Raw genomic sequence first — 17,676 nt, 5'->3', positions numbered from 1 at the left:
ATTGGATTTAACTTCATGTTTTTAACTCTTAATTGGATTACATATGGAATAAGGTCAGCTTTACTGCCATGGCTATCTTGATAAACTCATTGTTAACTCTTTAAACAGCTTCGTTTCTTGAGAAAAATAAAAAATTAGTGTGGGATTAAAAAATAAAGACGTGAAAAAAAAAATTGTTTAATTGGGACTAGTGGTATTATCAGAGCTTATAGCTTTTCCCTTCCCCCAATATTGTGATTGGGTTGATGATGCAGCACATAATTGCCAGGAAAAATAAAAAGAGCACAGTCCCAAAATTTCACAACCTATAGTTGGTTTGGAATCACCACCAAGCTTTATGGAAAATTTTCATTGGAAATGTGTAGTAGGGATAGGGATGATGACAAGAAGATAAGAGAGAAATGGAGGTGTAGTCATAAGAGTATTGAGTTAAGAGACTAGTGTTTTAGAGAATAATAATAGTATATATAAGCCAAGGGAGTATTGAGTTAAGAGACGTGTGTTTTAGAGAATGATAATAGTATATATAAACCTTCCGGAGTAGGGTGGGATATTTTTACCATCCCTAACTAAGGCTTTTAAAGTAACAAATAAGAGATGAACAACATAATAATTACATTAAATTCGGAAATAAAAATAAAAATTCAAATTAAACAAGATCCAATCTTGGCTCAATTAAAGTCCCTTAATCCCCAACTGATATATTCTCTCTTTAGAGTTTAGAGTAGGTTCCTTCTCAAAAAAATAAAAAAAGAGTTCAGAGGAGGTTTGGAATGTGATGCCCTCTCTCTTTTGTTGTCCACATTTTTTACAACCATAGGACACCATGTAAGCATGTGCTTTCTGACCCTTAAGAGGCACATAACTAATCCTGGTGGGGTTTATCTGTTTGGTGAATAAAGACAAATGTTAAGATGATGATGCTGCTGTTAAATTTTTATATTGACAACTCAAACACTGGACCATTAAAGACTCTTGGAATCTTCTTGTGTGATTTTTGATTTATGCATGAAACATAGTCTAAAATTAGTAATATTAGTTTGACAACAAGAGGGTGATTCTCATTCCATTTTTCTACTAAACAACCAAACTACTGCAGGGAGAGATGGATTCCTTGATCTTTTTCCCCTCTCTAACACTCCTTTTCATCCTCTTTACCAGACAAGATAAAATATTTGATAAATTTTTGCTTATTTGCGTTTTGTTTACCATTATTTGACTTAGTAGACTTATGTGGTATGTTCTTACCGTTGGTGCGAACATAGTTACCGCAATTTATTCTCATTCTAATTTTTTTTTTTTTTTTTAAGGCTTTTAAATGAAATAGTTGCCAATTGCCACATGTTATTCATCTGTACATATCTAAAAGTTGAGATGTAGAATTTAATGTTGCAGTACTCTTGTTGAGCTACCTCATACTTTAAAAAAAAAATATTCCTTTATGATTTTTCTATTTTATTTTATATAAAATAATTAAATATAGTTTATGGAAAAACTTGTTAATGCACTCCATTACTATCTATTATCTAACATGTTACTATTCATTTGTTTTAAATGTAAATATTTAATTCTCCAAAAAAAAAAAAATTTAACTATTCAGCTATCCAAATTGATTTCAACTTTTCATTTTCTTCTTTCTAATTCCAAGTAATTGTTAAAATTGAATAATTCATTATCTTTTTAGTGGATATATGCACGTGTTTGATTATTCATTACAAAAGTTACTATTTATTAGATGCAAATGTTTGACAATATTCAACTATCCAAATTGATTTCAACTTTTCATTTTTTTTTTTCTAATTTCAAGTAATTGTTAAAATTGAATATTTAAACTTTTCATCTTTCTATTCTTAAAAAAAAAAAAAAAAAACTTTTTCTCTTCCTCCAACCTTTCCACTCCCTCTTTGTCTCTTTCTCTCCCCACTACTCTTTACTTTGCCGTTAAACTTTCTTCATCATTTCCTCTTTTTTATATTTTGACTCTTCTTCTCCCCATCTTATTTTGTATAAATTTGATATCATTTATTCCATTCAATCTATATTTTTTCCACACAAAAACTTTGAGTGCTCCCCCTCTCTCTCTCTCTCTCTTGATTTTTGTTCTTTCTTTCTTATAACTCTAATTTAGGTTGATGGTTTTTTTTTATTTAATTTTTTATGTTGTATTTTTTAAATTTCCCATCACAAATTTTTCTTATAGCTTTGGTTGAATTTTGGTTTGGGTTAATATGTAGTTTTTCTTTTTTATAAAAAAAAATAGAAATTTGAGTTTATATCAAAACAAAATATACATGGCTACAAATTTGAATGTGCCTACCAATGGACTTTCACTAATCAAAGATGTATTCACAATGTTTTTAGCTTCATATACGTCTTTTGCATTGTTGCATCCCATGTGTTTGGTAAAATTTCTTTTAGAAATCTTATATGTTTTTCTCAAATCTATTTGTTATTTTTATTTTGGTCATTTTATTACAAATAATTAGCATCTCCACCATCAAATTTTTAGTTAATATGAAATTTCTTGGTAAGCTTTTAGTTTACTTAGTTAACCAACTTTACTGAAAATGCCAAAAAGAAAATAAGATAAAGTATAATTTACTCTAGAGTATCATTATACCATTAATGTTTTTATGTATATATACTTAAAAAATTCTTTCTTTTTGCATTTTATTTTATATTTCCACTTTATGATATATGATTTATTGATAATAATATATTGCATAGTTATCTTTATTTACTTTTTCACTTAGTTTCAATTGTGAGGAAGAAAGAGATGTGGATCTATGTTTTGGAAAAAAATATACCTATAAGAGTTGAATCGCATATATCTGTATAGTAATAAACAAAATATACATAGTTACAACTTGGTCTAATAGTTCTCACACTATCAATTTTTAAAAAAATAAAAAATTATTGTATTGTATTTTCATACATATCTCACTATATATAATACTTGATTACAAAATATATTTTGTTACACTACAAAAAACTTCTAATTTAAAACATAATTTCAAATAATACATAATAAAATTTTAAAAATATACAATCTAATATATTAATTCAATAATTATCCAATAAAAAATAATCAAATCAAATTTTCCTGTGCATCGCATAGGTTTGCGACTAGTTTATATAAAAATGGGAGGAAGTTGGATGTCTTTAAATTGGAGGTGAGCCTCTCCCATTACAGAGTTACAGTAACCCTTCTCTCTCTTAGTTTTTTTGTTTTTGTTTTTGTTTTTGTTTCCTTTCAAAACTTAGTTATTGGAACCCTTTACCTAAGTTTTGTTTTTCCATTCTCATGTTGTGAGTAGGATTAAAAGACCGGAAGTATTAGAAGGAAGCTTTAATAGAGTTAGAGGACATTCTAGAAAAGAATATGGCAAATGTGAGTTTCTTCTAAGATTAAGATCTTTACATGAGATGCATGTAAAAACATTCTGCTGACTGTAGTATATGTCCTAAATAGACAAGAAATAAGAAAAAAGAATTGTACTATTTTAGGGATATCTAACTATGGATGCCTTTTTGTGTTAATAGGTTGCGGCCCATTCTGCTATGTTCAAGCCCATTGAGTCGTGGGTTAGGAAGTTGGGATTGGCCTAATACCTTAGCAGGACCATGCTATAGGCTAGTTTTTGCGCAAGCCGAGCGCTCCAAGGGAATAGACAACAAAGCACAAAAAGCAGCGAGTTGGATTGTGGTTAGGTGGGCCAGCTACAATAGAAAAAAGTGAAGTGGCAAAAACAGCTGACATAGTTGAAAAACTGATACAACAAATATAATAAGGGGTGCCACGGTAGACCAACTAACACAACAAGTATAATAAAAGATGCCATGGCAGAACAACTAATACAACAAATATGATAAAGAATGCCATGCCAAAACAACTGATACAACGAATATGACGGTAGAACAACTAACACAACAAATATACTAAAAGATATCACCGCAAAATAACTAATACAACAAATATAATAAAAGATGTCACGGCAGAACTACTTCTACAACAAATATGGTTTCTAAGGAGTGAGATTATATGTATTTGCAATTGAAGTCATGTGTCAAATCTTTCCGCCAAAAGTGAACCAAGAAGGAACCTGAACCCCAACTTGAACAACCTTGTCATAGACTTCTGCCATCAAAGTTGTGCATTTTGGAAAATGAGCCAAAATGACTATTCGTTACCACTTATGGGATTCTAGAGAGTGGATTTGCCAAGAGGGAGGGAAAAGATGTTTTATTGATGCATGCCTCTTTTCTACCGTGTGTTCTCTATTCCTTTACCATATACATTTTTTTTTTTTCCTTTTCTTAGTTCTTTCTCTTTTAGTCTTTTTACTATTCTCTTGCCGTGGGTTCCTCCCCCCTTTTCATCTATGGCTACTGTCCCCCTTTATAATGGGCTGATTCTATAAGATTTCACCATTTTACCCCTGAGGTTTTACCAACTGTTTTTGGTTTATCGTGGACATCCCTTTAGGACTGCCCGTAGACCCATTGGTTGCCCAACCACTACCACTACTAGGTAAACCCAGAGCATTCTCTTTCTTCCTCTACCCATTCCATGACAAAATCTCTCTTTGTTTGATCTTGCTATAAGTCTTTCACTCCTTGCTTGAATAGATAAGGACTTGGGTCTCTCATTACCTACCTCTATGGCATGTATCAGGTGGTCCCAGTTGTAGACCCCACATTTTGAACCCCTTACGACTCAGGCCCCCGTTCCTTAATGATGTCGAAATTCTAAGACCTAAGGTTGGTTTAGGGCCTAATTTGATTACAAATTGACTTGAGAGATGTTAAAATGGAAAATATAACTTTTTAATGAACAAAAAATCTATTTTTGGAAAATAAAACCCAAAGGAAACCCTCGGCTTGCGTACACAGCCTTAGAGCCTGCATATGCAAGCACAAGCCTATGCATGCAGGTAAGATTTTAGAAACCTATGAAAGGTAAGCTTTCTGCATTAAAAACTGAGGTTTGGAACAAATCTCACACACAGAAATCCCATGGGAAAATACTAAGATTCACTAGAAATAGTGAATCAAAGAGGGAGTCTTTCACAAAACATCCTCAAGTCAATTTTATTTGATTAGGGCCTTTTGTGGCCTTGATCTTTGAATTTTAAGATTACTAATCACATTTTTATTGATTGGTGAATAGATTTGACTGAGGAAAACGGTCAAAAATCAAGCCTAGGAGCTTTTTGCTTTGAGGTATTCTTTTTAAGCTTTCTCTTTTATTTCTACTTTTAATTCTATTTTTGATCTTGTTTGTTGCTTTGTTTATGTTATAACATGTTTGTTTAGATTAGGGTTAGGCTATGCTTTTCCTTTGTTTTGAGCATGATAGGATGTTAGATTTAAGCTTTCAAGTCATTTTCTGCTTTTCTATTTTTGGGTTAGGATTTAGGGGGTGTCTGCATGCGCATGCTTCTTGCATGTGTACGTAGCCTCGAAGTATGGGTACGCATACAACGGGCTTGCTTACGCAAGCCTATGTATGCATACACATACTCGTGCTCAAAAACCTTAATTTAAGTTTTCTACTTTTGTCCCTTCTTTTATTTTACGACACATGACTCTGTTTTAGCCTTTTTGTATGCTTTTGAGTTTTCTATTTCTCTGTTCACATATTTGTTTGTCATTGTATGTTAGATTAGGGTTTTCTCTTAAAGTTTTTGCTTTGATGCTATGCCATTCATTCACATGTTCATGCATGATGCCATAGGTGCGGAGTTGCTGCAAAGGTAAGTCATGCATTTACAATGTACATGCATGGTCTTGTTTAGGTTTGATGATACAATTGTGTTCTTAATGTCTTGGATGATGACATGGTTTATTGGCTTTATTTCTACCTTGATTTTAATGTTCATATACACCTGCCTTGGATGTGATGACATGATGCTAGATGTAAGCTAGAGTTTATGTTATGCCATGTTAGATAAATGCTAGGTTGGTTTGACATGTATACTAGATGTATCTTAGGGTTTATGATGTGAGATAAGAGCATGATTAGGGTTTGTGGTGTGATGAGATGCAATGATGATATGACATGTATGCTAGATGAATGTTAAGAGATGTAGTGATAGATGTATGTTAGGGTATGTGTGTGTGTGAGAGTATAGATGCAATATAGAGTGTGCCTTTAATGGGATTAGGACATAAGACACAATGAAGGGTAGCCAACATTAGGGTTGGGCGGTTTTGGGTTCCTAACACCTTCCTAAGACTGTATCTTAACTCCGAACCTATATCTCAGGTAGTGTTGACACCCTATTTTACAACCCGTATTTAACCTCACATGGAGGGTAAAAGGGTAATTTCACATTAAAAATATGCATTTTGATTCTGGTCATTAGATCTTTAATCTTATTTCACCAAAATTATCTTGATGTTGTAACAATCAAATCGACTGGTAATGAGGCCTAATCGAACCATTAGATTGAAAGTTATCATCAAATCAAGTTTTAATGGTTGAGATGCACTATCACAAATTGAGTCCGACTATATGTGATTATGAACAATTGATTTCAATTGGTTATAAGTATAATCAATTTGAAATCGATGATGTTTCATAATTTGATTGGTTAGGACTATATTTTATGGTAGAGTTACACATACTTAATTAACTAGATAGTTAAACATTAATTATTCAATAAGTAATTTGTGCAATTATCTTTTAATTAGGATAAATTTGGAACCAATTAAGTCTGAAATGGGAGTGATTGGAGTCATTTAATATTAATTGGGAGCTAATTTGGGACCTATTAATGTTAATTGTGCTGAAACCATTTTCTAACAAATGACCTCCGCTCACCATTTCATCGATATCTCTCAGAATATTTTGAATCTGTGAATGAGGTTAATTTTCCCAAAAACTAGATATCCAAGGCTTCAATTTTAGTACAAGAACAAGACAATTCCGATCAGAATTGTGTCAAATATGATTATTCAAATTTGGCTCTAGAGGCTGTTATAGCAGCTACGAGAAAATCGAATTTTGGCTTGCTTCTCACTCACACTAATCTTTCCATTTAATGCACCAGATTTCCCCCAAGGCTAAAATGAGGTCTAGGTTCATGATTCTTTGTCTACCCTCATTAAATGACATTCCATTCATATTTCCTCCACCACTACTATATAAACCACCATTCTCCTTCATTCCAAGGCACAGAAAAAACCCCCCTCTCTTCTCTTCTCTTCTCTTGAGTTCTAGTGAAGTTGAGTAGTCTTGTCATATCTTGGTCTTCCTGAGACTCAAGGTATTGAGTGAGACTTACTCTCCCTCTCCTAACTCTTCTTTTCCTCCACCCTTAGAACCTCCATCAAGAGTCTCCTCCTCCACCATATAGATCTTGCATGAAGGTATAATCCCCTTCCCTAACTGTTTATTTATGTTACCATGATGAGAATTTAAGATTAAAACATGATAATTCCCTTGAATATGTTTGAATGTTCTTAATTGTTCTTATGTGTTCTTCACATGTTCTTGGTTGTTCATCACATGTTTATGCATATCACTTGATTTAATCTTAAATCCACATCAAAAATATGAAAAACATGCTTGTTTAATAATTTTTTCAAATCCTTGAATCTAGGTTATCACCATCCACATACATTCACTAGAATTTATTTTTTTAATCCAAATGCAATGCTTAATAAATTGAATTAGGATTTATCACATGCACACACATCAAATTCAACATGCAAATTGATTGATAACATATTGGATGATGTGATATGAATGTTGGCCACCATAGTCTAGAAGACCAATTTCACCGGGCAAGGTGGATGCCTAACACCTTCCCACCTTGTAACATAGCCTCCAAACTTAGATCAAGGGTTGATAGACCAATGCTTATCTATGTAATTTTTGATTTTTAGATTGTAATTAGGAAACAAAGTCATGTACTTTATCTTAGATTGTATCTAGGACCAAAACCATGTAATTTTTCTATGATCAATATAAATTCAATTACAAATTAATAAAATGATGAATTTTTCAATTTTGGTTTTCTTATTTATTTCAATAATTAAATAAGTGGCGACTCTATTGTAAAACCCTTAATCTAAAGGGGAAAATCTAATTAGTCGAACCTCCATTTTGAGAGGCAATAACATGACTCCACCCATTCACATGAGTTTGGCCCAACATTCCATAAAAACGGGCCGGGGGCGCGGTTTCTCACAGGTAGTAAGAATCAAAGGGTCATTCCTTAAGAGGATGCTATATATATGGTTTCTAGACCATTGCAAAAACAAGGTAGTGACTCCCAACACTTTTTGTTGTGTCCACACCAGCCGTCTACTTCCTCTTTTGGGCAAAATGCCATCTTAGTAAGGCATTTTACCTAAAGAAGCTATGGCTGAAAACCCAAAATAGACTTTTTTCCCCCTACCACCAGATCATACCTTTTGAGCCCCTTGATCGTGGGCCTATTTCTCTTGTATTGGTTGAGTACAAATTCGTGGAGCTTCGGTCATCGTGTGCATGTTCCACTATCCTTTGTCTTTGTTTTCTTTCGTTCCCAGGCTATTTCTACCATAACAGACTAGCCTTGTTTCGTTCTATTGCGTGTCTCTTCTACCCGTGCTTATCCTCTACAGAAAAAGGGCATGGGCTTTTGGGCATGCGTTATTTCTCTTCATCCCTTCTTGGGCTTGTGTGTTTACTTGGCATAAGCTCTTGTCAAATCAATTCATTGAGCTTTTTCTCTTCTTCTTTCTTATTTTCCTTGGCCTGCATAACCCATTGACTTGAATATTATTCTCCTTTTTTTTACCTCTTTTGTGCTTATGGGCTTGTTGGCTGTCACTTCCTACCATATTGATTCATTGGGCTTTTACCTCTTTTCTTGGACTCTCATAGCCCATTTACTTTACTTTTACCTCTCATTATGTCCATGGGCCTGCTGGTTGTCACTTCTTGCCATGTTGGCCCATTGGGCTTTTATCTCTTTTCTTGGGCTCTCACATTCCATTTACTTTACTTTTACCTCTCATTGTGCCTATGGGCTTGCTGGCTGTCACTTCTTGCTATGTTGGCCCATTTGGTTTTTACCTCTTTTCTTGGGCTCTCGTGGCCCATTTGCTTCTATCGTGTTTCTTTCATTCTTTTCCTCCTTTATCTTCCTTCACTATTGGGTTTTTTTTTGTTGTTGGGCCTCTTGTCAAAAACGGGTATCAACACTAACCAATCCTTATATATTGATTCATAAGTCACAACACTTTGTATTCAACACTTTGGCTACACTTTTTTATTACTCAAAATCTTGATTTATTATTGGACAGATTGTAGTTCAAACGGGTACTCCTAAGGCAAATCTCAAGACTCTGTGAAGTTCAAACAGGATGATTAAGGGTTTGAAATTTTATTCTTTTTCCCCTTTCAAAATTTTATTCTAGAAAAGTGATTGCATTCTTGGGTAAGTAAGAGGGAATACAAATACAATGCTTTAACAAAAATGAACTAAATTTATTTATTATAAAATTTGTCTATATAATTGTGTTGTTATCAATCTACCACTTGAGTTTGCAATTTTGACATGTTGGATTTTTTGTTGGAATTACAGATAGAAAAAAAAAGTGATTTACGAAATCTCTTGACAAAGGCAATGACATTAGAATTGGTACGTCCCTTTAAGGTTATTTTTAATTTTCCCTGTTGTTTAGATTCTACCAAGTGGCACCTTCTATAACTCTTTTATTTAAGCCAACCATTTTTTTTTTTTGTTCCAAGTTATTACACCTTATTCGTTATTTCTCCTCCTTAATCCTCTAAGGGCAATTGTATCAGTGAGTCTAAAATACAAAAAGTGTGACAATTTACACAATATAACATAAAAATCACACACATCAAACCTTGTATAGCTTTGTAAATATCCAACTAGCTTTGTATCTGATTACTTTAATATTTTCTCTCTCTCACCCTTGTTAGACTCTCTGTCTCTTCCCCTTGCTCTCTTTATCTCTCCAATGTCCAAAAGATCAAGAAGAAAGAAAGAAAGAAAGATGAGGATGAAGAAGGAAGACCACTGCAGCCTAACACCACCCAACCACCTAACCACCACTACCACCCAAAAACAAAACCCAATGAAAAATCCAAGGAAAACCCATTCGGAAATATCATTGGTTTCCTTAGACAAAAGCAAAATTCCCACCATTTGGAACCAACACCGGTTTTCTTAGCACTATCTAAGTCTTCTTGTTGTCTCTTGCTTCATTCCCAACTAATTTGAATACCTAAGATTCACCATATAAACTTTAAATTAATAATGAAAAGTAAAATTAATGAAATATAAGAGAGAGAGAGAGAGAGAGAGAGAGAGAGAGAGAGAGAGAGTGAGTGAGCGAGTGAGCTTGTCCATAGAGGGTTGGGTGGAGAGATCTGGTTTTCAAATTTGAGCCATGGAGGCTAGGTGGAGAGACCTAAGATTTTCAGATTTGAGAGAGAGAGAGAGAGAGAGAGAGAGAGAGAGAGAGAGAGAGAGAGAGAGAGAGAGAGAGAGTGTGTGTGTGTGTGTGTGTGTGTGTTTTGACATGTGTGGTGTGTGTAGAAAAAAAAATTATTTAAAGAAAATAGAGTGTATAATAGATGGTCTGATATTGGTATTTTTACAAAATAATTGTGTAAAATAGAAAAAGTAAGTTTTTATGCTAAAATAAAAAATAAAATTTTACGCATACTGATGCCTTAATGCTCTAACGTTTAAATTTTCAAGTATACCATTAATTCAGCCCTGATATGTCTAACCCTTCAATTGCTCGCCCCTTTCAATATCCAAGTTATATTTTAGGATTTACCATACTTCTAGCCCTAAGTCTTAACAAAAGTCTTTAATAGGTTTTGTAATTTTTTCATCTCTCCTCTTCGTTCTGTAATTTTTTCTAACATGTCACCAAAATATTCTTTATGACTTCAATGTGCTTTTATGATACAAGTATAAGTAGAGGAAAAATATAGAGCATTAATAGTTACTAGACTCATTATATGCGCTTCGTGCATGTGATGAGGCTTTTTATTTTTTTATTTTTTGGGTTTAGTGTCATAATTTTTCATTTATCTCAATTTGAGATATTTTTCTCTTCTATCCAATTAAACCACACACATAGTAATTTTTATTTTGGACATAGAAAATACATTCATTAAAATGAAAAAAAAAAAGATAGTACAAACAGATGTGAAGAGAAAACAATTCAAACACCAACATAAATAAATAAATCATTAAAAAGAAAAAAAGAAGCACATTAAAAAACACTTTTTTTTTTAATAATTCAAAAATAAAGAAGAAAAGATTTGAAAAGACAAAAAAAAAAATGTGAGATTAGAATTTAGAAGAAAGGAAACCAAAAAAGAAGAAGAAGAGAGAAACGTTTAAGTCTTGATAAATGGGAAAAAAAGTGAAATCATTGGGTTTAGTGGTCCTATTTTAGAGCCAAAAAAACAAAAAAACTTGTGTCTTTATTTTTTATATATAATTTTTATTTTGATAATTTAATTTATAAATGGATAAAACAGTTTGAAAATCAATAGGAGAGTAATCCTATTTTTTAGACAATGTTTTAGTGGGAGTTAGAGTTGTATTTTTATTGGATTATCCTTTAGTTTTGTCTACACTTAAACATAAGGGTGTATGAACATTTTTAAATAAAAAAATGAGGACCCTAAACAGAGGAAGCCCCTTATACACTACAAATAGTAGTGTGGACAAAATTTAGGTACAGTAACTTATGTGTTGTTTCTTAAGTTCCCCTCTTAAGATTTTGTCATGTAGCTGCTTAACTAAAAAATAAATTTTCATTCCATGAGAAAAAATCCATATGACAGAATTTTAAGAGAAAAACTTAAGGAACAACACTTAAGGACTGTACCTAAGTCTTGCTCATAGTAGTATAGATAAATATTTCTCCTTTTATGAAATACAGTAAATACATCTGAATTAATGAAATATAATGGTATAATCTAGATATATATATATATATATATATATATATATATATATAAAACTGAAACCTTTGAAACTTCCATAATTTTCCACATCATCATTTTAATTTTAAAAAAATTTAATTTTTAAAACTAAATAGTGAGAGAGTCCTAACAGAGTCTCTTTTATATATATATATATATAAGAGATAAAATCTTTGAAAACCCTAAAACAATCTCCTCTTATGGTGTCATGCTTCTTTGTTTATTAATTAAAGATTATGTTGGAAGCCTATATTATTTGCACCTTCAAAGTGTTCGACAATGTTTGAACCAAATTTTTCATCAATTAGGAAGAATTGGATAAAAAAAACTTAGAAAAGCTTTCCATCCTTACTGAAATTGTCTCGCAATAATGATTTTTTTTTTAAAAATAATTTGTAGGTTCTGAATGTTTTGATTTTTAATTTTATTGTCTTTTGAAAGTTTGACCATCTAAATTTTTGGGTTCAATTTTTTGCAATATTTGAAACAGTTTAGCAAATTTCAACTGTTATAACTATGGATTATTCTTTTGAAGGTAACATATCTTTCTCTTATATTTCTCTATTTGGTAGTCATATATATTTTGTTTTGTTTCAATAATTTCTAGGCAGTGCCAGTAAATTTTCTGATTTGTTTTCCCCTTTCGAATGTTTTAACATTAGAACTTTTTAGTTATTTTTTTTTTCAATACCTAAATTTGGCTTATTCATCAAATTGTAACTCAAAAAGATAGGAGCAATTCACGCAATAGTATAGTTTCATAATCAATTTAAAATTTTATAAAATTATTTTAGTCTATTATAAATAGGTAAGTTCCCGTGCGTTGCACGGGTTTCCGACAAGTTAAGAGTAATTTAAGAAACAAAAATGATGTGTAAATTTATACTCCATAAATAAAAACATGCCATATGTCTATCTATTTCATTAAATACTAGATTTATGGCATCTATTATTTTAATTTTTTAAAATAAATAAATAAATAACCATCATATTTAGGAAATTGAAATAATAGGAGGCATAAATTTAACATTTAATAAAATAGAAGGATATGCCACGTGTGAGTAAATCTTTTATCCAACTCTTTCTGATCCATTATATACTCCACAAATAAAAACATGCCACATGTTCATCTATTTTATTATATGCTAAATTTATGTCTTTTATTATTTCAATTTCCTAAAATAAATAAATAAATAAATAACTCATTATATTTAGGAAATTGAAATAATAGAAAGCATAAATTTAACATTTAATAAACTAGATGGACATGTGGCATGATTTATTTGTAAAGTATATAGTGGAGTAGAAAGAGTGAGACAGAAGATTTAGACTCCTATAAAAAGGTAACTCAATTCCATGTTATCTAAGCCTTTGCTTAGCTCCATTTACTTCCTCCTTTGTAATAACAAAAGACAGAAGCCTAAGCAAACAGTGGCTCAAAAAATGGAGGAACAATTAACAATAATAGTTGGATCAGGCCCTTCTGGGCTTGCCACAGCTGCGTGCCTAAGCCAGCAATCAATCCCGTACATAATTCTTGAGAGAGAAGACTGTATTGCCTCTATATGGAAGAAATATTCCTATGATCGTCTTCACCTCCACCTTGCAAAGCAATTTTGTGAACTCCCTCACATGTCATTCCCTGCTTCTTATCCCACCTTTGTGCCCAAAAAGATGTTCATACAGTACTTAGATGACTATTTCTCCCATTTCAACATTAGTCCTATGTTCCAAAGAACTGTGGAGTCTGCTGAGTACAATGAAGTTTCCAAGAGATGGATTGTTAAGGCTAGGAATGCAAGTTCAGGAGAGGTTGAGATATATAGTGCAAAGTTTTTAGTGGTGGCCACTGGGGAAACAACCAACCCTTATACCCCAGAGGTTGCAGGGTTAAACACTTTCCCTGGTGAGGTTCTTCATTCTACTCAGTATAAGTCAGGGAAGGAGTTCAAAAACAAGAATGTTTTGGTTGTTGGGTCTGGGAATTCTGGAGTGGAAATTGCTCTGGACCTTGCAAATCATGGTGCCAAAACTTCCATTATTTTTCGAAGCCCGGTATGAAATTAACCACATCTAACTTAGATTTAATTCTTCTTACATGGGTCATCGTTATTAGTACAAAATCTAATATATCTATGCATCATGGTTACAATTACCAATTATTGGATTATATATAGAGGCTCATTTTCTCTCAAGGGAGATGGTGTACTTGGGCTTAACCATGTTGAAGTATTTTCCTGTTAGCTTGGTGGATTTCTTGATGGTCATGCTTAGCAAACTGGTTTATGGGGACCTGACCAAGTATGGGATAGGAAGGCCTACAGAGGGTCCTTTTTATATGAAGGTTAAGTACGGCAAGTATCCACTTTTTGATGTTGGTACATATAAAAAGATCAAGTCAGGAGAAATTCAGGTAAGAATTTTGAGTGAGGGAATGGTTCAGGTACTTAAAAAAGTAAAATTAATTCTTTAGAATTGTTTGTGGTATCAGAGGTAAAGTTGATCTTCACTAATTAAAACTATAAGTTGGATTAGTTTTTACTTGTTCTGTAAGTACACGGATATGCACTGAGTTCAAGTTGTTAGAGGATTTTCAGTAGATCCAATCTAATGGCATCTTGTCATTGTCTATGAAATTAAATCTTCAATTCTTCAAAAACTCTCATTGTAAGAAAAGAAATAATAACTTTATATGTTAGGTGGTTGAATGAAAAGGATACTACAATTTTTTGGGGGGCCAATTGTGTTCTAGTCTAATGGATACCATTCCGCAATCACTTTTCTAATTTGTTCATGGCGAGCAAAGAATTGACTACAATGATTTTCTTAAGAGCAATACTATATACACAAAAAAATATGATAATATTTTTTTCAATAGTTGAGTTAGGAAGTTTATAGCTTGTTCTGTTATATTAGAAGTTGTATAGAGTATAGATTTTCAGTTTATGATCATATGTAATGAGCATGCTTGATCATTGTTAAGGATTTTCAGTAGATCCAATCTAATGGCATCTTGTCATTGTCTATGAAATTAAATCTCAGGTCAATTCTTCAAAAACTCTCATTGTAAGAAAAGAAATAATAACTTTATATGTTAGGTGGTTGAATGAAAAGGATACTACAATTTTTTGGGGGGCCAATTGTGTTCTAGTCTAATGGATACCATTCCGCAATCACTTTTCTAATTTGTTCATGGCGAGCAAAGAATTGACTACAATGATTTTCTTAAGAGCAATACTATATACACAAAAAAATATGATAATATTTTTTTCAATAGTTGAGTTAGGAAGTTTATAGCGGTTTAGTATTGACATCAATTTTTTTTATCTACTACTAACAATCTGTTATATTAGAAGGTGTCAAATTTCTTTTGTCAATATATAGAGTATAGATTTTCTCTTTTCTGAAATGGTAAAGTTTAGAAGACCAATGAAAATCTTATACAATACATTTTACTCTATCTTTTAAGCTCTTGTTTGTCCTTTTTCATATGCCTTTTTTTTTTTTTTTTTTAATGAGAAAAACATGCTTGTTTGTTTTATTGATCTGATCCACATGTTATGCAGGTTTTGCCGGCAGAAATAATTAAAGTTCAAGGCAATGACATACTATTCAAGAATGATAAGTTACATCCATTTGACACCATTATTTTTGGTACCGGATTTAAGAGGTCGACAAACTTGTGGCTTAAGGTATTTGACAGAGTACTCTTTGTGTTAGCCCTTTATTTTATTTTGAGATTTTTTAAAATATAATATTATTTCTAATTTATTATTTACTTTTATTTGAAAGGTAATATCCTGATTTTTACTTGTTTTATTTCAGTTTAAATTAAAGTGTAATTTTGAAAGCTTAGACCTATTTATTTGAAAGAAAAATACATAAACGATATTTTTTAAAATTTGAATTTTCTAAACAGCAACAATAACATGGAACTAGGAAATATCCTACTGTAATAGTAGGTGATGAAGTTGTCCAATTTTGTCTAGGAAAAAAAATATAATAAAGAATATTTTAGTGAAGGAAATAAATTCTCCAATCTTTTTAAAATATTGACTAAAGTACATTTTTGGTCCTTAAAGTTTAAGATTATTTTCATTTTGACCTTTTAGGTTTCAAAATTTTCATTTTGGCCATGCATGTTTGATTAAGTTTTTTGTTTGGCTCTTTACCTTTCAAAATTTTCATTTCTATGAAGAGTCAAATAGAAAATTGAATCTAACATGAAGGGCTAAATTGAAAATTGAATTTAATATGAATGGTCAAAATGAAAATTTTGAAATGTAAATGGATATGAAAAGAAAATCAAACATGAAAGGTTAAAATGAAAATTTTGAAACATAAATGTTCAAAGTAAAAACAAATCCAAAACTTAAAGGTAAAAAATGTACGCTAATCTAAAATACTCTGTATTGTGTTTTTGGTAGGAGGACTGACTACTGAGGACTCAAGAGAAACCATCAATCAAATGTTTTTATACCTAAGGCAAATATAAACATAAACATAATCGTAAATGATAGTAACATAAATTGGGGTTTATTTGGTTTAGGAAATTAGGAGTTGACTCAATTATTTAAGATTAATTTGGTGGATCTATTTTACTGGTACGGAGGACCATTAGGCAAGTGTGACATAGTCCTTCTAGATGTGTTAATAATTTCTCATTTGGTATGGTGAAAAATGTGATTTAATTTGGTTTATTTTCCTTGTTAAATACAACATATAAAGTTTCTTTTTCCCCCTTAGATATATCTAATATCTTATTCAAATTTCACTTATTAACACAAACTTCACAAGAATTCCACTTTTAAAAATAACACTAAAAAAATTTAACTTGTACCAAATAGATACCATACTGGAACTATTTTTTTTTATTTATTTAAAAAGAATGGTTCTCAATTAACAATTTTATTGTTATAAGCAGGGGGATGAATATCTTTTGAATGAGGATGGACTTGCAAAACCCGCTTATCCTAACCATTGGAAGGGAAAGAATGGCTTATACTGTGTTGGACTATCTAGAAGAGGGTTATATGGAGCTAGTGCCGATGCCCAAAACATAGCCAATGATATCAAGTCCATTACATAATGTCTCAAAAAAGGGAAAAGAGAGAGAGAGAATAATAAAATAGGTTATTGTTGTGATATAATCTAGTTTTGTTTGTTGCTTTGGTTAAGCATGAGTATTGTGAGAATTAGAAAGTGATGCAAAGCAAGTGAAAACTGAAAAGGACTTTTTTCAAGAACTTTAGAATAAACAAAGAGGAACAATAGAGAAGAAGTCTACTCTAAACAATATGATCATTCTATAATGTATTTAGAATTGTTAAATCATATTTACATTAATGATTGTGATAGCTAGACATGCTAGAGGGCTGAGTTATCTTAGTAAAATCTACAGCCTTCTTCTTAAAAAAAAAAAAAAGTCTCTCTCAAAGGATCATACGTAAGTTGCTTAAATTATAAACAACATCTTTAAATGAAACTTCAATCTCTGGCATCAATCATCAAGCTTTTATGAAACTTCAGCAGCTTATTTTTTTTAAAAAAAACTGTACCAGAGCGTGTACTATATTACATTTATATAAAATTTAAAAATGTTAGTTACAGTTTGATTATGTACAGAATGTGTAGAAAACAACTTTCGGATTTGGCAAAGCTGAGAAATACCAAACTAATTTGGATGGATAATTAATTAC

At 31.7% G+C, this 17,676-nt stretch overlaps 1 protein-coding gene across 1 annotated transcript; it reads left to right on the top strand.

The window, feature by feature from the left end:
* Nucleotides 1-13,348: 13,348 nt before the first annotated feature.
* Nucleotides 13,349-17,376, top strand: LOC115969877 (probable indole-3-pyruvate monooxygenase YUCCA10). The gene is made up of 4 exons (XM_031089512.1): nt 13,349-14,032; nt 14,157-14,390; nt 15,544-15,669; nt 16,902-17,376. The coding sequence occupies exons 1-4, from the start codon at nt 13,421-13,423 to the stop codon at nt 17,064-17,066; spliced, it is 1,137 nt and encodes a 378-aa protein (XP_030945372.1). The 5' UTR covers nt 13,349-13,420; the 3' UTR covers nt 17,067-17,376.
* Nucleotides 17,377-17,676: the final 300 nt, after the last annotated feature.

This window comes from Quercus lobata, chromosome 12 (genome assembly GCF_001633185.2).
Source record: "Quercus lobata isolate SW786 chromosome 12, ValleyOak3.0 Primary Assembly, whole genome shotgun sequence".
Lineage (NCBI taxonomy): Eukaryota > Viridiplantae > Streptophyta > Magnoliopsida > Fagales > Fagaceae > Quercus > Quercus lobata.
This window is presented reverse-complemented; position numbering and strand designations above follow the sequence as displayed.

Excerpts from the sequence above, each read along its gene's own strand:
- LOC115969877 (XM_031089512.1), top strand. The coding sequence starts at position 13,421 with ATGGAGGAACAATTAACAATAATAGTTGGATCAGGCCCTTCTGGGCTT. Across the intron at positions 14,391-15,543 it reads TCAAGTCAGGAGAAATTCAG|GTTTTGCCGGCAGAAATAAT; the intron begins GTAAGAATTTTG and ends CATGTTATGCAG. Across the intron at positions 15,670-16,901 it reads CGACAAACTTGTGGCTTAAG|GGGGATGAATATCTTTTGAA; the intron begins GTATTTGACAGA and ends TGTTATAAGCAG.